We start from the raw sequence: 19200 nt of genomic DNA on the forward strand, positions 1-19200 counted from the left end.
GGTAGTGTGCCACCTAGCATGCCTGAGGCCCTGGGTGTGATCTCCAGTACTGAAAACAAAGTACTTTATTATTGTTATTGTTATTATTGTTATTATTTTGGTACCAGAAATCGGTACCTTAATTCTGGTTTTTTTTTTTTTTTTTTTTAAATTTTGCTCTCTCAGGTTTCCAGGGGCCTTGGATTCTTTTGTCCTATGCATTTTACTGAATGAGTCAGTGAATGAGGGACCACCAAACTTAATTTATTTCTTCCCCGAATTCTGTTTCTATGATTAGTCTAACTAGATTTTAGTAAAATGTAGACAGAGTAACCCCTACGCAGAGTTATATAAAACATCAGCTTTTAAGTGGAATGGACGCTTATTCTAGAAATACTGGTTTAGCCAACATTCACTGCACTTCTGTGGCCTGTGCAGGGCTGCTGACTGCATGGAACTTCAGATTCCTCATCCCTGAGGTCTCCACTGAGGTTTTCACACTGTTCTAAAAGTCTCTCTCCTTCCTTTCTTCCTTCTTTCTCCTTCTCTCCTCTCCTTTCCTCTTCTCTTTCTTTTTTCACCTGCAAGAAAAGACCTGGAAATGTCCAGGGCAGCAGACCGGGGAGCAGACACAGGGAAGCCCCTTCCTACCTGTTCCTGTTACCTATAGCTGCTACCATCCCTAGCAGACTGGATTTTCACAGGGAGAAAGAGAAAACTCAGGAAACCGTCCCCACAACATTAGGGGCCATTTACGTTGCAGCCTAGGCTAAGGAAGCATTCTTCTGTCCCTCTGCCTTGCAAAATGAGTCTTACCTTCATTTTACAAACGTGAAAACTCAGGCTCAGAGAGGCCAAGCAGCCGACACAAGCTACATAGTGAGAAAGTGGCAGAGTGAGGATTTGAAACCAGGTATGTCTTAACTCCAAAAGCCTGTATCTTCCAGTGATTCGTCCTATTTCCTTTCCAAGGATGGAGGAGAGGGCTGGATTCAGGATCTCTGTGCGGCATTAATAAAGGGCTTCCACTGATCTCATATTTACAAGGTGCCAGGAATTTTTTTTTTTTTTTTTTTTTTTCCTATTACTGGGGATTGAACTCAGGGACACTTAACCACTGAGCCACATCCCCAGCCCTATTGTGTATTTTATTTAGAGACAGGGTCTTGTGGAGTTGCTTAGCGCCTTGCTGAATTGCTGAGGCTGACTTTGAACTCGATCCTCCTGCCTCAGCCTCCAGAGCTGCTGGGATTACAGGCATGTGCCACCATGTGCTGCAGGAAACACTTCTTGTACCACATTGAGCGCTGCGAGCCTGTGTGCAGAATGGCCCCGTTGCCAGCCCAGCCCTTCTTGGTCAATCATTTCCCAAATCCTTGGCCATCCCACTCCTGAGGGCTTTTGGCATGGCAGCATGAGTCACTGGTCCAAGGACGAGTTTTTTTTTTTTCCTTTTTTTTCTGGAGTGCTAGGGATGGCCCCTGGGGCTTTGTGTATGCAAAGCATATGCTGTACCACTGAGCTACGCCCCCAGCCCCCAGCTCTTTTAGTTTTATTTAGAGACAGGGTCCCACTAAAGTGCCAAGGCCAGACTGGAACTTTCCGTCCTCTTGCCTCAGCCTCCCAAGTAGCTGGGATTTCAGGCAAAGGGCCCTCTTTGTGTGTGTGTGAGTGTGTGTGTGAGTGTGTGTGTGTGTGTGTGTGTGTGTGTGTGTGTTACTGGGGAGTGAACTCAGGGGCACTCTACCACTGGACAACATTTTCGGTCCTTTTGACTTTTAGTTGTAGAGGGTCTTGCTAAATTGCTGAGCTGCTGAGGATGGCCGGGAACTTGTGATTCTCCTGCCTCAGTCTCCCAGATTGCTAGGATTATACGTATGCACCATGGCACTCATCTGAAAACCTGCTTTTTGTCTAAATGCGAACACAGAAATTGAATGGGACTTACCCAGCATGCACAAAGGGCTCTCTTTTATTATTTATTTTATTTTCGTGATACTTCGATACTGGGGATTGAAACCAGGGCCAGGGACCTTGTGCATCCTGGGCAAGAGCACTACATCCCTATCCAGGGCGCACTCTCTCTCTCTTTTTTTTTTTTTTTTTTGTGGTGCTGGGGATTGAACCCAGGGCCTTGGCTTGTGAGTTGTGAGGCAAGCACTCTACCAACTGAGTTATATCCCCAGCCCCATCTTGCTCTTTTTTTCTTTTCTTTCTTTCTTTCTTTTTTTTTTTTTAAATACTGGGGAATTATCTCTGAGCTACATCCCCAGTCCTTTTTATTTTCTATTTTGAGACAAGTTCTCACTAAATCGTGGAGGTTGACCTCAAACTTGTGATCTTCTTGCCTCCTGAGTAGCTGAGATGACATGGGTGTGCCAGGGCCCCCTTTTAGATAAGAAGTTAGGAATGGGGGTATAGCACAGTGGCAGAGCACTTGCCTAGCAAGTGTAAAGGCACTGGGTTCGATCCTCAGCACCACATAAAAATAAAAATAAATGAATAAAATAAAGGTATTGTGTCCATCTACAACTAAAAATATTAAGAAAGAAGGAGGAGGAGGAGGAGGAGGAGGAGGAGGAGGAGGAGGAGAAGTAGTTAGGAATGAAGATGTGGCTCATTGATGAGTTCTTGCCTAGCATGCTGTGCCCCAGCACAGAAAGAAGGGGGAAAAATATATATGTATGTGTGTGTATATATGTATATACACATATATATACATATATACACACATATGTATAATATACATATATACATATATAATATGCATATGTACATATAATATATGTACATATATATGTATATGTTCATGTATGTGTGTATACATACATATACACACACACATACATATATGTTCTTTTCCCCAGTAAAACACAGAGGACCTTCCAAGTTTTTCATGCAGTCATTTAAAGAAAGAAAGAAAGGGAGGTGGGGAGGAAAGAACAGAACCAAGTATGTATTGATGTACTGCATGAAAGCATTTTTTGGGGGGGGCAGGTACCAGGGATTGAACTCAGGGGCACTCGACCACTGAGCCACATCCCTAGCCCTATTTATATTTTATTGAGAGACAGGGTCTCAGGGAGTTGCTTAGTGACTCACTTTTGTTGAGGCCAGCTTTGAACTTGTGAACCTCCTGCTTCAGCCTCCTGAGTCGCTGGGAATACAGGCATTCGACACTGCGCCCAGCTGCATGAAAAAAATTTAACCTTTCTTTTTTCGTTTAAATAAACTCCAGGGGAACTGAGCTTCTAAAGCACCTTTAATGTTGGCCTGATATCTGTTTTAGGAATAATTTATTTTACAACCTTCTGACTCAACAAAGTAAATAAAAGTATATTTTATCACTGTTGAAAAAACCACCCCAGTGATGGTTTCTGAGGAGGGGTCCTTCAGCTGCAGGGAGGGGGCTTGTGGATGAAAACAGTGGGCTCTTTCCTGTAAAAAGCAAGCAGTGATCCAGAATTCATCAAGAAAGTTCTGGTGGAAGAAACTTCTCTAAGGCCTCTGGCGGGGAGCCCTCAAAATGGTCAGTATCACGTACACCAAAAAGGTTGAGGAAAAGGTTCTGAATTAAAGACTACATAAAACTTAAGACAATCACTGAGAATTTGGGATCCTGAATTAAGATTCTAGACCAGGGGAGAAAACAGCAATAAACAGTACATTGAGGGCTGGGGATATGGCTCAGTAGGTAGAGTGCTTGCCTCTCACGCGCAAGGCCCTAGGTTCAATCCTCAGCACCCCAAAGAGGAAAAAAAAAAAAAAAAAAAAGAGTATATGGAGCCTGGTATGGTGGCACATGCCTGTAATCCAGTGGCTCAGGAGGCTGAGGAAGGAGGATCTAGAGTTCAAAGTCAGCCTCAGCAAAGTAAGGTGCTAAGCAACTTAGTGAGACCCTTTCTCTTAATAAAATACAAAAATAGGGCTGGGGATGTGGCTCAGTGGTCGAGTGCCCCTGAATTCAATCCCTGGTACCAAAACAAACAAACAAAACTTTGTGTGATGATTTATGCCTTTAATCCCAGCAACTCAGGAAGCTGAGGTAGGAGAATACTGAATTCGAGGCTAGCCTCTGTCTCCAAACCAAAAATAAAAAAGGTCTGAGAATGTAGCCCAGCAGTACAGCGCCCCTGGATTCCAATGTCTAGTAGCACACACACACACAAAAAGATACAAGTGTATTTGTGTACAAGACAGAAAGAAGAAACCAAAATATGCTAAACTCAATGTTGGCAGAGTCAATTGATGGAACTGAAAAGAGTGTTAATGTGATCTAGGGCACTAAGAGGTTCATTAAGCCACTTCTGAAACATTTCTATATATTTAATATTTTTCAAATAAAAAGTGAGAAAATAAGGTGAAAATTTAGATATACAATTCATAGTGTATTTTGGTACTAAAAGTACTGTGCTACCAAATTTTATTAAATGGTGAATCATCTTCCCCACTCCCCAAATGACGCATAATACCTACCATACCATGCCATGCTTGGTCTTTTTTTTTTCCTTTACTAGAGGGTTGAAACCAGGAGTGCTTTACCATTGAGTCACAGTCCCAGCCCTTTTGTATTTTTTATTATGAAGCAGGGTCTTGCAAAGTTGCTGAGGCTAGCCTCAAACTTGAGATCCGCTGAGGAGATAGCTCAGTTGATAGAGTACCTGTCTTGCATGCACAAAGCCCTGGGCTCAATCCTCAGCACCACAAAAAAACAAAAACAAAGAACTCCATTTTGGGCTAGGGAGATAGCTCAGTCGGTAGAGTGCTTGCTTGCCTTGCAAGCACAAGGCCCTGGGTTCGATCCCCAGCACCGCAAAACAAAACAAAACAAAAAACCAAAAAACAACTTGAGATCCTCCTGCCTCAACCTCCAGGGTCTGGGATTTACACGGAGCCTGATTGTATGGTGTTTTCTTAGTGATGTGTGTTTGTCATGACTTCTAACTAAGGCCCTTCCGTGGAACCCACAGAACCATAGGGTTTGGGACTTCCCTGACAAATGACCCCCTTGCCCACTTCAAATTGCAGACAACTCCCTCCAGCATGAAACTTTGCAGTTTGGCAGATCTTCCTTGTTTTTGTTTATCTGGAATATGCCCTCGTAGTAGTCTCTGGTCTTCTCTCTCTGCCCCTGAAATGATACCTCAACTCTTTGGGTCCTTGTCTTCATCCTTAGGAAATTTTTTGTTTTGTTTTGTTTTTGCAGTGCTGGGGATTGAACCCAGGGCCTCATACATGCTAGGCAAGCGCTCTACCACTGAGCTACATCTCAGCTGTGACTTGGAGTTCTAGAGGTTAGGACCGGATGGTTGCCTCTTGACTTCTATCTTGTATACTGGGCAAATACATCTTGCTCAGAACACATTGGATGAGTTTTCAAAATCTGATTGACCTTATTTTTTGACATTGCATCAACTGGAGAAATATGCAATAATGATATTCAGTCAATTAACAGATTCTTTCCTGGCCCAATGATGACCTAAATCCTTGTTTTGACTTTTGGATGCTTCATGCTTCAAATTTAATTGTAGAGATGAGACAAACGCCATGGATAAATAGCTGACACGACTTGCTTTTGCCATTTGTCAAAAGTCAGAGGCAGAAAAATATGCAAACTCCAAAATAAGATGAAAAATGTTACATTTTTCTATCGCCCACAACTAAAATAAATTAAGATATAATTAGTGAAACCAATTAATTAAAGGAGGAAGAGTAAAATTATAAATTAAATAATGGAAAAATAAAAACGAAATGGATCAATAAAACAAATTCAAGGGCTAGGGTGATAGCTCAGTCGGTAGAGTGCTTGCCTTATAAGCACAAGGCCCTGGGTTCGATCCCCAGCACCCAAAATAAATAAATAAATAAAAATAAAACAAATTCAATAAAATGAAATAAGTGAAATAAAACTAAAACGAAATAATTAAAGTAAAATAAATAAAGCGAAATAAAAAAGAAAATGAATAAAATGCAAGTAAATGAAAGTAATGAAAGCAATCACTGGAGGCAACAGAGTATTGGTGGAGCAGGATTCTGCTTTTCTGTCCGGCGTCTCGGGGGCCCGGGTGTCGGCGGCTCAGCTCCAGGACCCGACGGCGCCCGGAGCGCGGTGCCCCTAGTGTGGGGCGGGTGGTCACGCCCAGCGCTCTGGAGCCTTGTTGCAGGGACGCGGCCCTGGGCTTCACTGCATCCCCGGGTTTTAAAGCGGGGATCGCCGAGCCGGCCGTGCCACCGTTAGGTGGCGCCCTGAGTCCCAGGTCCACGCGCGGCGCGGTGCGGCCGCCAGGACGGCCACTTGTCAGCTGAGCATTTGCGTTTAGGGTGGCCTTGTGGTGTGGCCACGGACGCCCCCTTAGCCCTTTGGATTGTGTCTCTTTCATTAAAAATGTGCATGGTACAACTTCTCCCTTCGCCGCGGCCCTGCGGCCTCTCGGATGCCCACCAAGAGGATGGACCCTGTGTTGCTCAGTTTGGAGGTCCCGGTAAGTATCCCAGCAAACCGCACGGTGCTCGCCACGAGAACTGAAATGGGGATGGTTCATCGAACGCCTTGCTTTTCCTCGATGGAATAATCCTACGTTGTTTCATATAAAATAACTCCAAGTGTCCATATCTTAAGTATGCATTCACCTGCCTGCTGCCTCTGGAGAATCCATTCAGAGTAAGCTACCTGTGGCTTTATTGGGGATAAGTGATGGCAGAGGACTTTTGCTGGCGGCCTTTTCTTGTGTCCCAGAAGTCCCCAGCAAAGCTGGGCTGGGGGAGGGGAGATATGGGGGTGGGGATGGGGACAAGGGCCGCTCACATGCAAATGCAGCTGTGACAATCCGGCCGGGCGCCTCTGCGCCTCCGGGAGGCCGAGGCTGGAACAAAGCATTAGCATTTTCTACATGAGAAAGGCCCGCATTCCTAGGCCCGGAGGCCGCGGGGGCACCACCCCCCTCCTCCCATTCACACTCGGGACCACACAGAGCGCCTCTCGCGCCAAATGCTGGAAGGTTCGTTTCAGCTTTTCTTTTGACCCGGGCGATGCATACGAAATGTAGATATTTCCCTAAACGCCGGCTTTGACATTTAATGCGATCCTAAGTAGTCTGAAATGTGGACGGGATTAGGAGGAGGCTGGGGGCCCACAGGGACACTTGGCCAAATCCCCCTAAATCCTCCAGGACAATTGTTTGTCACCACACGGATTCTCTTAGCCCCAAATGAGGGGGCTAATGAACTTCGCTGCCTCCTCCCGTGGCAGCCCCACTCCCACCCCAGAGCTAGCAATTCGCCCCTGTCCTTCCCAGAGAGAAAGGGAAGATGAATGTGTAAATTGCTGGCTTTGTGCAAGGGTTTATTTACTTTAGGCTGGGCCAGCTGAGTTTGACCAGTAACTAACCCACCCATCCTGGGCTGCTATTTAACTCTAACTCTGTAAGGCTCAGAGGGTCAAGGGTGCTGAGGCCCTGTGAACCTGGGGGTTATGTTAATAGGCCATCTCCACCTTAAGGTCCTGTGTAACATTGCCAGACTTGGAAACACCACCAAAGATTCTGTGCAGCAAGCTTTATTGTTCATCTAGAAAAATCCACACACTGTATAATGTACAGCCTGTCCTGAAAGGTAGAATCCAGGAGGGAAACAGTTGACAAAGAATGTGTCATGAAGGATGGGCTGTAGTTCCTGCTTGCAGATTTGCCAAGTTACTACTGGGTCTCAACAACAACAACAAAATCCTCACTGGTCCTCAGTAAGCATGCGTGCAAGGAAGAGCTGGTGCACCAGAGGACTCTCTTTGGCGGAAGTTAGAACCACGGAGAGGCTGCATGAGGTGACTCGGATGCTGACAAGTGAAAACGGAAGGGAGAAAATTCTAGGCAACCGAGTAGACTGAAGCAATGCCCTTATGGTGGGAAATGGTGACTTCTTTTGGAAATGGCAGAGAATCCACTTTGGGGAACACATGGGATGTAACAGAGCTAAGTAAGCTAAGGTGTATTAGAAGCTAAGTAGGGAGGGTGATGAGTTACCCTGTAGAGACCTTGAAGGTCACCCTATAGGAACCCTGGGCAGGAGTCACAGTTGTGCTACTGGAAGTTACAGACTGGGGAGGAAAAAAAGAGGGGAGATTCAAACTGAGGCTAGGAGACTTAGGACTTTTTGTCCTCAAAGAAGAAGATGGTATGTGCAAGGCAGGTAGGAATAGGATGAGAACATAAGATATAGTAGCCGGGTGCTGTGGTGCATGCCTGTAATCCTGGCAGCTCGGAGACTGAGACCCTGTCTTAAAATAAAAAGGGCTGGGGATGTGGCTCAGTGGTTAAATGCCCCTGAGTTTAAACCCTGGTACCCAAAACAAACAAAAAAGCCAGTATATACTAGCACAACTATTATGCACCAGACACTGTACTATAAATATCAAAAGTGAAGGATGGGGGTGGGGTTGTGGCTCAGTGGTAGAGCACTTGCCTAGCATGTATGAGGCACTGGGTTCGATTCTCAGCACCGCATATAAATACATTAATTAAAGAAAGGTCCATTGGCAACTTAAAAAAAAAAAAAAAAAAAAAAGGTAAAGGATGTAGTAATTTATTGCAAGGATGACCCCTCCCCAACCACCAGTCCCCATTGCAGTGGTACAGGAAAGTCCCTTGTTACCACTTGTACATCACACACGAAAATTATGGAGTTGTCTTTTAAAGATTTGGAGTTCAAGGCACATTGGGCAATGGAAACCACAGGCAGGCCCTTAAACTTCATTCCAACCCCATGAGGTAGGCACATTTAGTATCCCCATCTTTGAAAAGGTAGGCTCCTGGGTGCAGTGGTGCCTACCTGTAATCCCAGTGAGTCTAGAGGCTGAGACAAGAGTATTCCAAGTTCAAGGTCAGCCTCAGCAGTTTAGCGAGACCATATCTCAAAATAAAAAAATAAAAAGGGCTCAGCAGTAGAGTACCCCTGAGTTCAATCACTGGTACAAAAAAGAAAAAAGAATGAAAAGCAGGCTCAAAGAAACTATTCTACCTCAAATTTGTTCCAGTGAGCTAGTCATGGTGGCACACACCTGTAATCCCAGTGGCTAAGGAGGTCGAGACAGGAGGATGGAGAGTTCAAGGCCAACCTTGGCAAAAGCAAAGTGCTAAGCAACTCAGTGAGAGGCTGTCTCTAAATAAAATACAAAATAGGGCTGGGGATGTGGCTCAGTAGTCAAGTTCTCCAGAGTTCAATCCCCAGTAGCCGGCGCCCCCCCCCCCAAAAAAAAAGAAGTACAGACTGAGTTAACAGGTTCTGCTATAGGCAGTAGGAGGGATAAACAAACTCATCTGTATTGTTTGCCTCAGCCTCCCTAGTAGCTGGGATTACAAGCATGCCTCATCAGGCCCTGGTGTGAAAAAGATTTTAATTCAGAAGTTCCACATATTTTTCCATGCATGAATGTCACTCCCTAAGTCTCTCTTATTGATTTCAGGGGTACCCAATCACTGAGCCACATCCCCAGCTCTATTTTGTATTTTATTTAGAGACAGGGTCTCATTAGGTTGCTTAGTACCTCACTTTTTCTGAGGCTGACTTTGAACTCGAGATCCTCCAGCCTTAGCCTCCTGAGCTGCCAGGATTATAGGCATGTGCCACCTTGCCTGTCTTCTCTTATTTTTTTGGTATTGGGGATTGAACCTAGGAGTATTTTACTATTGAGCTACATCCCCCCAGCCCTTTTAAATTTTTATTATGAGACAGGGTCTCACTAAACTGCTGAGGCTGGTCTCAAACTTGTGATCTTCCTGCATCAGCCTCCTGAGTTGTTGGGATTACAGGCATGTGGGACCATGTCCAGCTCAGGGCTAGCTATCTGTTGATTAAGAAGGCCACAGTAGCCTGAGGATCCTGAGAATTGAGAAGACCAGAACCCATCTTGAAATCACTGAACTGATAGAAACCTTTTTATACCCACCCCTCACCAAATTTCCTTTAAAAGAAGAGCTGAGAACCCCAAATTCATGTCTTTCACTCTGGAGATGACTTGTAGTCTCCCTTGAATATGTATTTCTTCCTTTACCTTTAAAGGCACCTCTCTCCTGAGATTACCCTTTCTCCCTTGAATATGTATCTGCTTTCCTAAATAAAACTATCCCTCCCACTGGCATGTACTGAAATTCTATTCTGTCACTTAAGGCATGGACCCTTTTGGTCCCCAAGTTCCTCTTTCTCTCTGCAGACTCCTCGGGTTCTTTTTTGGAGACACCTCTTCCCCAGTGACAACACAAAACCTTTTTTATTGCCAGTTGTGGTGGTGCTTGTCTGTAATCTCAGCTACTCAGGATGCTGAGGCAAGAGGATCACAAATTCAAGCCTAGGGACTTAGCTTAGCGGTAGAGCACTTGCTGTCAAGCAGGCAGCCCTGGATCAGTAATTAAACAATGATTGTTTTTCCTCTCACTTGAGATGGGTGTACAAAGGTAGCTGCTGGCCTTGTGTCCAATGCATATATGCTCCTGTGTACATATGCACATACCCAGTACTGCAACAACAAAAAAGTATTGAATATAATTTAGAGATCATTGTACTGAAAGTGAAAAACAATAAAATCTTTATTATTTTAAGCCATCATTCTCATTTTTTTTTTTTTTTTTTTTTGCACCAGGCTTAAACCTGGGTGTGCATAACTACTTAGCCACATCCTCAGCCCTTTTTATATTTTATTTAGAGATAGGGTCTCGCTGAGTTGCTGAGGCTGGCCTTGAACTCTGATCCTCCTGCCTCACCTCCCGATTATCGGTGTGAGCCACAAGTGTTTTTTATTTTTCCCCCTGTAATGCTTGGCTAGGGATGAAACCCAGGACTTCTTGCATAAGAACTGTCAGCTTTTTATTTCCTGGCAGTGCAGGAGAGGGAACTGTATATACTGTATATATTAGGCAAGTAATCTACCACTGATCCTTCAGCTTTAAATAAATAAATAAATAAATGGCAGCCTACACCTTCATAAAGCTGAAAAAATTTTAAGTAGGACTTTTGTAAATCAGGGACAATCAGGCTGTTTTGTGTTGCTGAGCCATGATGCTCAGTATATTAGGTGTTTTGAATACATTTTGGACTAAAGATATTTTCAACTTCTGATGGGTTAATTGGGATATATAACTCCATTATAATTTCAGGAGCACAAGTGCACACTAGAAATAAAGCCAGCAGGTACCTATGTACACTTGCCTCAATTGAGAGAAAAACAATCATTGTTTAAATTATTGATCCAGAGCTGGGCATGGTAGCATATGCCTGTAATCTCAATGACTCAGGAGGCTGAGGCAGGAGTATTGCAAGTTCAAGACCAGTTTCAGCAACTTAGCCAGGCTCTAAGCAACTTTGTGAGATCTTGTCTCAATAAAAAATAAAAAGGGTTAGGGATGTAACTCAGTGGTAAAGTGCCTCTGGTCAATCGCCAGTATAAATAAACAACATTCATTTTTTTCTACTTAGTGCCAGATCACCAAATGTATTTTTGTGTGTGTGGTGGTGATCAAACCCAGGTCCTCATGCATGCTAGGCAAACTCTCTACTGCTAAACCACATCCCCAGCCCACAAATGTATTCTTGTTTAATATGGGGCTTACCCAGCCCTTCATAGGGATTCCTGTTTCCCCATAAACCAATCAGCAAGTACAACAAAATTCTAATTTCCTAAGATTTTTCCAAAATTTTCATGTATCAATTACAGGCCTTTTCCCAGTTCAGGAGGACTCTGTGGGGTACCAGTAATTTATGAAGTCTGTGCACTCACTCTCTAGCCCAGGCTAAGCCACTGTCCCATCATCCTGCAGCATTTGAGAGGGTCCCACAGTGCTGGGAAAGCGAGGCTGCAGACCTGGATCAATACTATCCTAAGGGTTTTATTAGCTTTGCATTACTACAACAAAACACCATAAAAGAAAAAAGGTTTATTTTGGCTCATGGTTCTGGAGGTTTTAGTTCAAGATTGGGCAGCCCCATTGCTTTGGGCCTCTGGTGAGAGTGCTGAATGACAATGGCGGGGAGCATGTGAAGGAACAAATTGCTTATATCTCAAGAGTGAGCTAAGAAGCAGGGACAGATTGGGGAGCAGTAGGGTCCCACAATTACCTTTGAGGGAACCCCCCAGTGACTAAGGACCTCCCATACCACCATTTCCTAAGGGAGAAAAAACTGCCACCTTTCAACAGTGCCTCCCCAGGGGCCAAGCCTTCAACACACTGACGTTTGGTGGGGGTTGGGGGGACACTCTCCATGTTCATACCAAAGCAAAGGTCCTACCTATTCTCATCTTATTTGCAAAAGACTTTAAGAAGCCTAAGGAAGCTAGGTCATCTCTGTTTTTCTTTTTCTTTCTTTTTTAAAATTTAAAGACAGGGTCTTATTAAGTTGCCAAGACTGGCCTCAAATTTGTGATCCTTCTGCCTCAGCCTCCTGAGCATCACTATGCGTGGCTGTCTGTGATTTTTAAGCAAATGATTCCTAACAGATCAGTTATCTCTTTCTAACTTAACTTACCAGTTCTAACCAAGCACTGTCAATATTGTTGTCATTCCTCCCCACCAATGCCTTGCAGTTCTGGGAACTGAACAGTTTCACACAAGCTAAGCAAATACTCTACCACTCAGCTATACCCCAACTCCTTTCCATTTTGAGACAAGGTCTCACCGAATTGCCCTGGAACTTGTGATCCTCCTGTCTCAATTTTCCAAGTAGCTGGGTTTACAAGTGTGTGCCAGTTTCATGTTCTTCTCTGTCAGTATTTATTTATTTATTTTTTTGGTACTGAGGATTGAACCTAGGGGCCTTTAACCACTGAGCTGCATCTCCAGCCCTTTTTTAAAATTTTAAGACAAGGTCTCACTAAGTTGCTAAGGCTAGTCTTAAACTTGCAATCCTTCTGATTCAGCCTTCCAACTTGCTGGGAATACAGGTGTACACCACCGACTCTGACTCAATTTTTTAAACTTCATTACTAAATCTCAGATGTTAAAGTACTCTTAACAGTTGCAAGAAAGACTACCAAGAGTATTCTGATAAGACCATGTTTTAATTGCTATGACACAGATACATCATATAATGGTTCAAAATTAATTGTTTGGCAGGGGTTAAAAGAAAATGGCTGAAAATGAGTTTGTGAATCCTTAATTTTAAGTGAGTGGCTGGCAAAAATTTCAGGGGTAGAACTGTCTCAAAATTGTATCTTCAAAACTAGCACCCGTTACCATCTGTCTTTCATTCATTTTGTTGTGATACAACTAAAAAGGCCATAAATGCTCCCCTGGTCTCAGGTAACAGTTTCCCAAAAGCAAAATATCACTTCCTCTGCACAGTGGTGAAAGCTGGCATTTGGATGGGCTGAATTGGGTGGACAGGCTGAAACACTGGCTTCTTTCTCATTTCCGAGTGTGTTTTCACTGTAGGGAGCAGCTGATTCCTTTTGATGATCTGTAAGGCCAGCTGGGTATTACCTGTAAAAACACTTTCCATTAAAACACACACACACACACACACATCAAAGTACCACCACTCCACACAAAGCAGGTCATCAGAATCCCACAAGGGAGGTAAAAGATGATCTAGAAGTGTCATGGTCTGCAGCCTTGACTGGATACTGGTATCACACATCCATCCCATCCACAGAAAAAAATGTTTTTCAACAATTTATTTTTTTGTGGTAATGGGGACTGAACCCAAGGATGCTCTAGCACTGAGCTATATCTCCAGTCCTCTTTACTTTTTATTTTAAGACAGGGTCTCACTAAATTGCTCAGGCTTGAACTTGTCATTCTTTTGCCCCAGCCTCCCAGGTAGCTGTGACTACAGGCACGCACCACCATATCAGGCTCCATCTCCAGAAATTCTGATTTAAAATGGGAGCCTGTAATCCCAGCTACTTGGGAGGCCAAAGGAGGAGGATTCCAAGTTTGAAGCCAGCCTCAGCAATTTAGCAAGGCTATATACAACACAGCAAGACCATGTCTCAAAATAAAAAAATAAAGAGGGTTAGAGAATGTGTCTCAGTGGTTAAGCGTCCCTGGGTTAAATCTCTGGCAGAAAAATAAACAAATAAATAAAATAAAAATAAAAAGGGCTGGATGTGCCCCTGGGCATCATTAAAAAATAAAAATAAAAAAAAAATTACAGAATCAGGCCTCAAACTCTGATCTTTCTGCCTCAGCCTCCCAAGTTACTAGGACTATAGGTATGCATTACCACACTTGGCCTCTCAATGGATTTTTTCTGTAGTACTGGGTATTGAATCCAGGGCTTGGTGCAGTTCTGTATTTTCACAGATAAAAGGAAATACTCTTAATCTGTAAGATACCACAACTCCTTAACTATGACATTTTCATTGGAAGAACTTGATAGGCAACATCTTTAAGGAAGGTATATTTTCTCCCCCTGGTACTAGGGTTTGAACCCAGGGGGAACTCTACTACCACTGAGCTACATGCCCAGTCATTATAATTTTATTTTGAGATAGGGTCTCATTAAATTGCAGATGCTGGCCTTGAACTTGCCATCTTACTATCTCAGGCTCCTAGATTATAGGCAGGCACCACTATGCCTGGACAAAGTTTTTTTTTTTTTTGTACTGGGGATTGAACCCAGAGGTGTTTAACCACTCAGCTACAATCCCCAGCTCTTTTATTTTTTTATTTTGAGACAGGATCTCACTAAGTTGTCCAGGACCTTACTAAGTTGCTGGGGCTGGTTTTGAACTTGTGATCCTCCTGCTTCAGCTTCCTGAGTCATTGTATTTATAGGTGTGTACCACCATTCCCAGCCCAAAGTCTTGATTTTTAAGAGAAAAAGCAGACAAAAATAACCTTGAGCTCTTTGAGGGGATACAGTCCTAACTATAAAGAAATACTCACCATTCTGCAGTTCGAGGTAGACTGCCAACAAGATGGCCTCAGGGGGCACCTCTTTTGGATGGATCATTGAAGCTGCCTTTGTTCAAAACAGAAAAACACCCATAAAAACCAGTAACTTAAGATACAAATTCCAAACAACAACAACAACAAAATAATTTTTAATTAAACTTTGTCCTGTAGAACCCACTGTTTTTTTTTTTTTTTTTTTGGGGGGGGGGGGGTGGGTGGGTGGCGTGGTGGTGGTAACCAGGGATTGATCCAGGGCTGTTTTTACTACTGAGGTACATCCCCAACCCTTTTTATTTCAAGACAGGGGCTTGCTAAGTTGTTTAGGGCCTTGATAAGTTGCTGAGGCAGCCTGACTTGTAATTCCATAATGAGGGTTTTTTTTGGTACTGATGATTGAACCTAGGGGTGGTTTGCCACTAATCCACATCATTGGCCCTTTTTATCTTTTTTTTTGGTACCAGGACTTGAACTCAGGTTCTTAATTATATATCTTGTCTATAGGGGACACCCCTGACTCTTATCATCACAGGTCCAAGGTCTGCTGGCTACTCTGCACCACAGATACAGCTGTATTTACATGAAATCTGCATTCCCATGTTTTCCTAAGTGAAATTTCAATACTATAAGCTGCAAGTCGCCAATGTCAGGAACAAGTTAAAACTTAAACAGCTGACGACACACAAAAAATGCCTCATTTAGACTGTATAATGCCCAACACCAACACCCCCTACCCCTGTACTGAGGCTGGAACTCAGGGGGTACTTTTACCACTAAGCTATATCCTGCGTCCTTTTTATTTTTTGAGATAGGAGGATCTTGCTAAAATGCTGAAGCTGGCCTGGAAGTTGCCATCCTCTTGCCTCGTCCTGAGTCACAGGGATCACAGGCATGCACTGCTGCACCAGGCGATGTTCTCATTCTTAAGGACTGAAATGTCATAGAAATTAGTCAAATAAATCCAGTAATAAGGAAGGAAAGCCTGGGTTGCTCTGGTCAGAGATGCTAGCATTACAGTTTTCATTATTCAGTTTGGGTTTCTTTGGGTTGCAGTCTTTTCCTCACCTTATCAACTTATATTTCCCCATCTAGTGTCAGTTGCTTACTGCTTCCAGACTGTTCTGCTTCTCCCCTTAATCTAACAGGATTAATAGTACTTCTACAAATATTTACTGAGCAGAGGTAAATGTGGGATAAGACAAGGGCTTCCTTTGACAATAATGCATGGAAATAACGACCAAATTTACCTAATGCTAGGAAAAGAGGCTAAGTGAAATGTGCAATGAAAATGAAAAGAAAAAAAATGCCCCCTCCCCCTCCCGGGGGTTATAAGCAGGATGTTCCACCACTGAGCCACATCTCTGGTCTTTTTTATTTTATTTGAGACAGGGTCTTGCTAAGTTGCTTAAGGCCTCGACAGATTACTGAGGCTAGTTGCAAACTTGAGATCCTTCTGCTTTAGTCTCCAGAGTCATGGGGATTGCAGGTGTGTGTCACCATACCCGCCTGGAGAAAGATTTTTTCCCAGTGCTGAGAATTGAACTCAGGGCCTCACACGTTATAAGCAAGCACTCTACTACTGAATTACTTCCTCAGCTCTCCAGCTCTCCAGTCCTTGAAGAAAGGTCTGTTTTTTAAATTAGAAATTTTTTTTTGTGGTGTTGGCGTCTTGTGCACATTGGTAAGCCCTCTACCACTGAGATACACCCTCAGTCCTAGAGTAAGTTCTTTTGAATCAGGAGATGTGGGAATAAGGGAGGCCTGTCTTAGTGCTTGCAGGTAGGGATCTGGCATAAAATGGGGGGGAAATGGTATTTATTTATAATAGTACTGGGGACTAAACCCAAGAGCACTGACAACTGAGCTACATTCCCAGTACTTTTTGAGACAGAATCTTGCTAAATTGCTGAGGCTGGCCTGGAACTTGTGATCCATCTGCCTCAGGTTCCAGAGTAGCTGGGATTATAGGTGTACATCACCATGCCCAGTTCATGGGAAAATGGCACTGGAACAGGAGGCCTGAATGCAGGGTTCTGTGAGGGGACTAGAAACTTGCATTGGGTCAGTTCCTGGCATACTAGGAGAAATCCCAGGCTAGGAGGGAGCCTCATGTAAAGATCTTATGACCTTACATTGGGGTAGGGAGCCTTTTTTTTTTGGTATGTGGGGGTTACTAGGGATTGCACCCATGGGTACTATACCACTGAGCTATATCCCCAGCCTGTATGCATTCATTCATTCATTTATACTAGGGACATAACCCAGGGCTGCTTTACCACTGAGCCACATCTCCAGCCCTTTTTTATATTTTGAGACAAGGTCTTGCTAAGTTGCTTAAGGTCTCAACAGATTACTCAGGCTAGCCTCAAACTTGTGATCCTCCTGCCTCAGCTTTCTGTGTGCCCCTCTGTGCCTCGTGTGAAGAGGCTTTTATTCCTCTTACATCATTGAGATATAACAACTTAGTCCAGAAAAGATTTCTATATTTATAGGCCTACCTTTATTATAGGCAAGAGCATGGTCACCATTTTGTGGATATTAAAAACTCCCCCGCAAGTGGCTAGTAAACACAGGATGTGCTATTCTTTGCATTGACCACAGTCTGCAACTTTTTTTTTTTTTTTTTTTTTTTTTTTTCATAAAATACAAGAATCCAAGGCTACAACATTATGAGGTTTAATGGCATTTTGCCTACTGGTGGCTCAGAATGGTCAGTGGTGGGCAGGCTACCTCGGAAACATCTACTTGGAGGCCTTTCCAACTCCTCACGTCATTGTTCTGCCCTCCTAGGCAGGGTGGGCCTCCCAATTAACAAAGATCCAGCCACTGGATTAACCTAAAAACCAAGGGACCAAAACAAAACCCTCTCAGACCCCAAACCAGGCCTGACCCCATCTGTCTCTCCCAGCGTGTCAGCAGCCATGGCCACCTGCTATATGAGAACCTGAACTGGACTATACACACTGTAACTTTAGATCAAAAGCGCTGTTTGCTGTAATTAGGGTGCAGGGGCACTTCTATTTTTTAAGTTATTTTTAATATTTTGTGGCGCTGGGTGTCAAAACCTGGGTCTGTGTGTGCTAGGCACATACTTTATCCCCAAGTCCCAGGGACACTTTTAAAAGGGTTGTTAAAATACCTTAGCCTTGCTACTGAAAACAGTGAGACATCTTAACTTTTACCAGTTTAATTCATACACTCAATTCCTAGATAATATCAAACATGCTTCCCTGGATAGTGTGTCACTTTTGTGATTTTGGATCAGAAATGCTCACTAGGGTTGGGCATGGTGGTAGCAAGCCTGAAATCCCAGCAACTCTGGAGTCTGAGGCAAGGAGGGTCACAAGTTCAAGGCCAGTCTCAGCAACTTCGTAAGCCCCATCTCTAAAGTAAAATATGAAAAAGGGCTGGGGAGGTGGTTCAGTGGCCAAGTGCCCCTGAGTTCAATCCCTGGTACCAAAAAAAAAAAAAAAAAAAGAAAAAAAAATCGAGCTGGGCTCAGTAGCCCATGCCTATAATCCTAGCTGTCTGGGGAGGCTGAGGCAGGAAGATCATGAATTCAAGCCATCCTCAGCAATTTAGTGGGGCCCTAAGCAACTTAGCAAGACTTGGTCTCAAAATAAATTATAAAAAGGAATGGGGATGTGGCTCACAGGTTAAGCACCCCTAGGTTCAATTCCTGGTATTACCCCCTCAAAGAAAAATAAATCATCAGGAAACACTTTCCATGATATGTGTATGTTCATTTGCAATGCTGATCACTTATTTACCATTCAAGAATATTTGTTTTTGGTACTTGAAATTGAATCCAGGGGCACTTAACAACCGAGCCACATCTTCAACACTTTTTTGTATTTTATTTTAGAGGCAGGGTCTCTCTTGCTGAGTTGCTGTGTGCCTTGTTAAGTTGCTGAGGCTGGCTTTGAACTTGTAATCCTCCTGCCTCAGTCTCCCACGTCAAGAATATTCTTAAACTTGAAAATAAGATTCCAATTTAACAAATTGACCAAAAGCCTCAAACAAACAAACAAACAAACAAAAAACCCAAAAAACAAATGGTAATTCTCAAACCATTTGCTGGCTGCTTTACAAGAAGGTTCAGCTTTACCCACTTACCTGGTGCAGACATTTTCGTGCTTTGTCATATTCGCTCCTTAGGCAGTATGCACTGCCAAGATTGAATAGCATCACTGTCCTGGCAGAGTTGACAGAACTGGGGTAGCACTGAGGGGCCCGCTTCCCAGCTGTGGAAAGACCATGGACATGGTGAAGAGTCTGTGCCCAGGCTGAGGGAGCAGCCCAATCTACGGCCCTGAGGAGCCACTCACAGGCAGGCAGGCAA

At 43.6% G+C, this 19200-nt stretch overlaps 1 protein-coding gene across 4 annotated transcripts in view; it reads right to left on the reverse strand.

Annotated features, from left to right (window-relative positions):
• Positions 1-13002: 13002 nt before the first annotated feature.
• The window catches only part of CNOT10 (CCR4-NOT transcription complex subunit 10), a 71253-nt gene continuing 65055 nt past the window's right edge, over positions 13003-19200 (reverse strand). For all 4 annotated transcript variants that reach the window (XM_079113983.1, XM_079113982.1, XM_079113985.1 and 1 more), the window contains 3 exons: positions 18975-19102; positions 14853-14928; positions 13003-13442 (listed from right to left, as the gene is read on the reverse strand). In XM_079113983.1, the coding sequence (XP_078970109.1) occupies positions 13288-13442; positions 14853-14928; positions 18975-19102 (359 nt within the window). In that variant the 3' untranslated portion in view covers positions 13003-13287. The remainder of the gene's footprint in view (positions 13443-14852; positions 14929-18974; positions 19103-19200) is intronic.

Source organism: Sciurus vulgaris (genome assembly GCF_902686455.1).
Source record: "Sciurus vulgaris genome assembly, chromosome: 16".
Taxonomy (NCBI): Eukaryota; Metazoa; Chordata; class Mammalia; order Rodentia; family Sciuridae; genus Sciurus; species Sciurus vulgaris.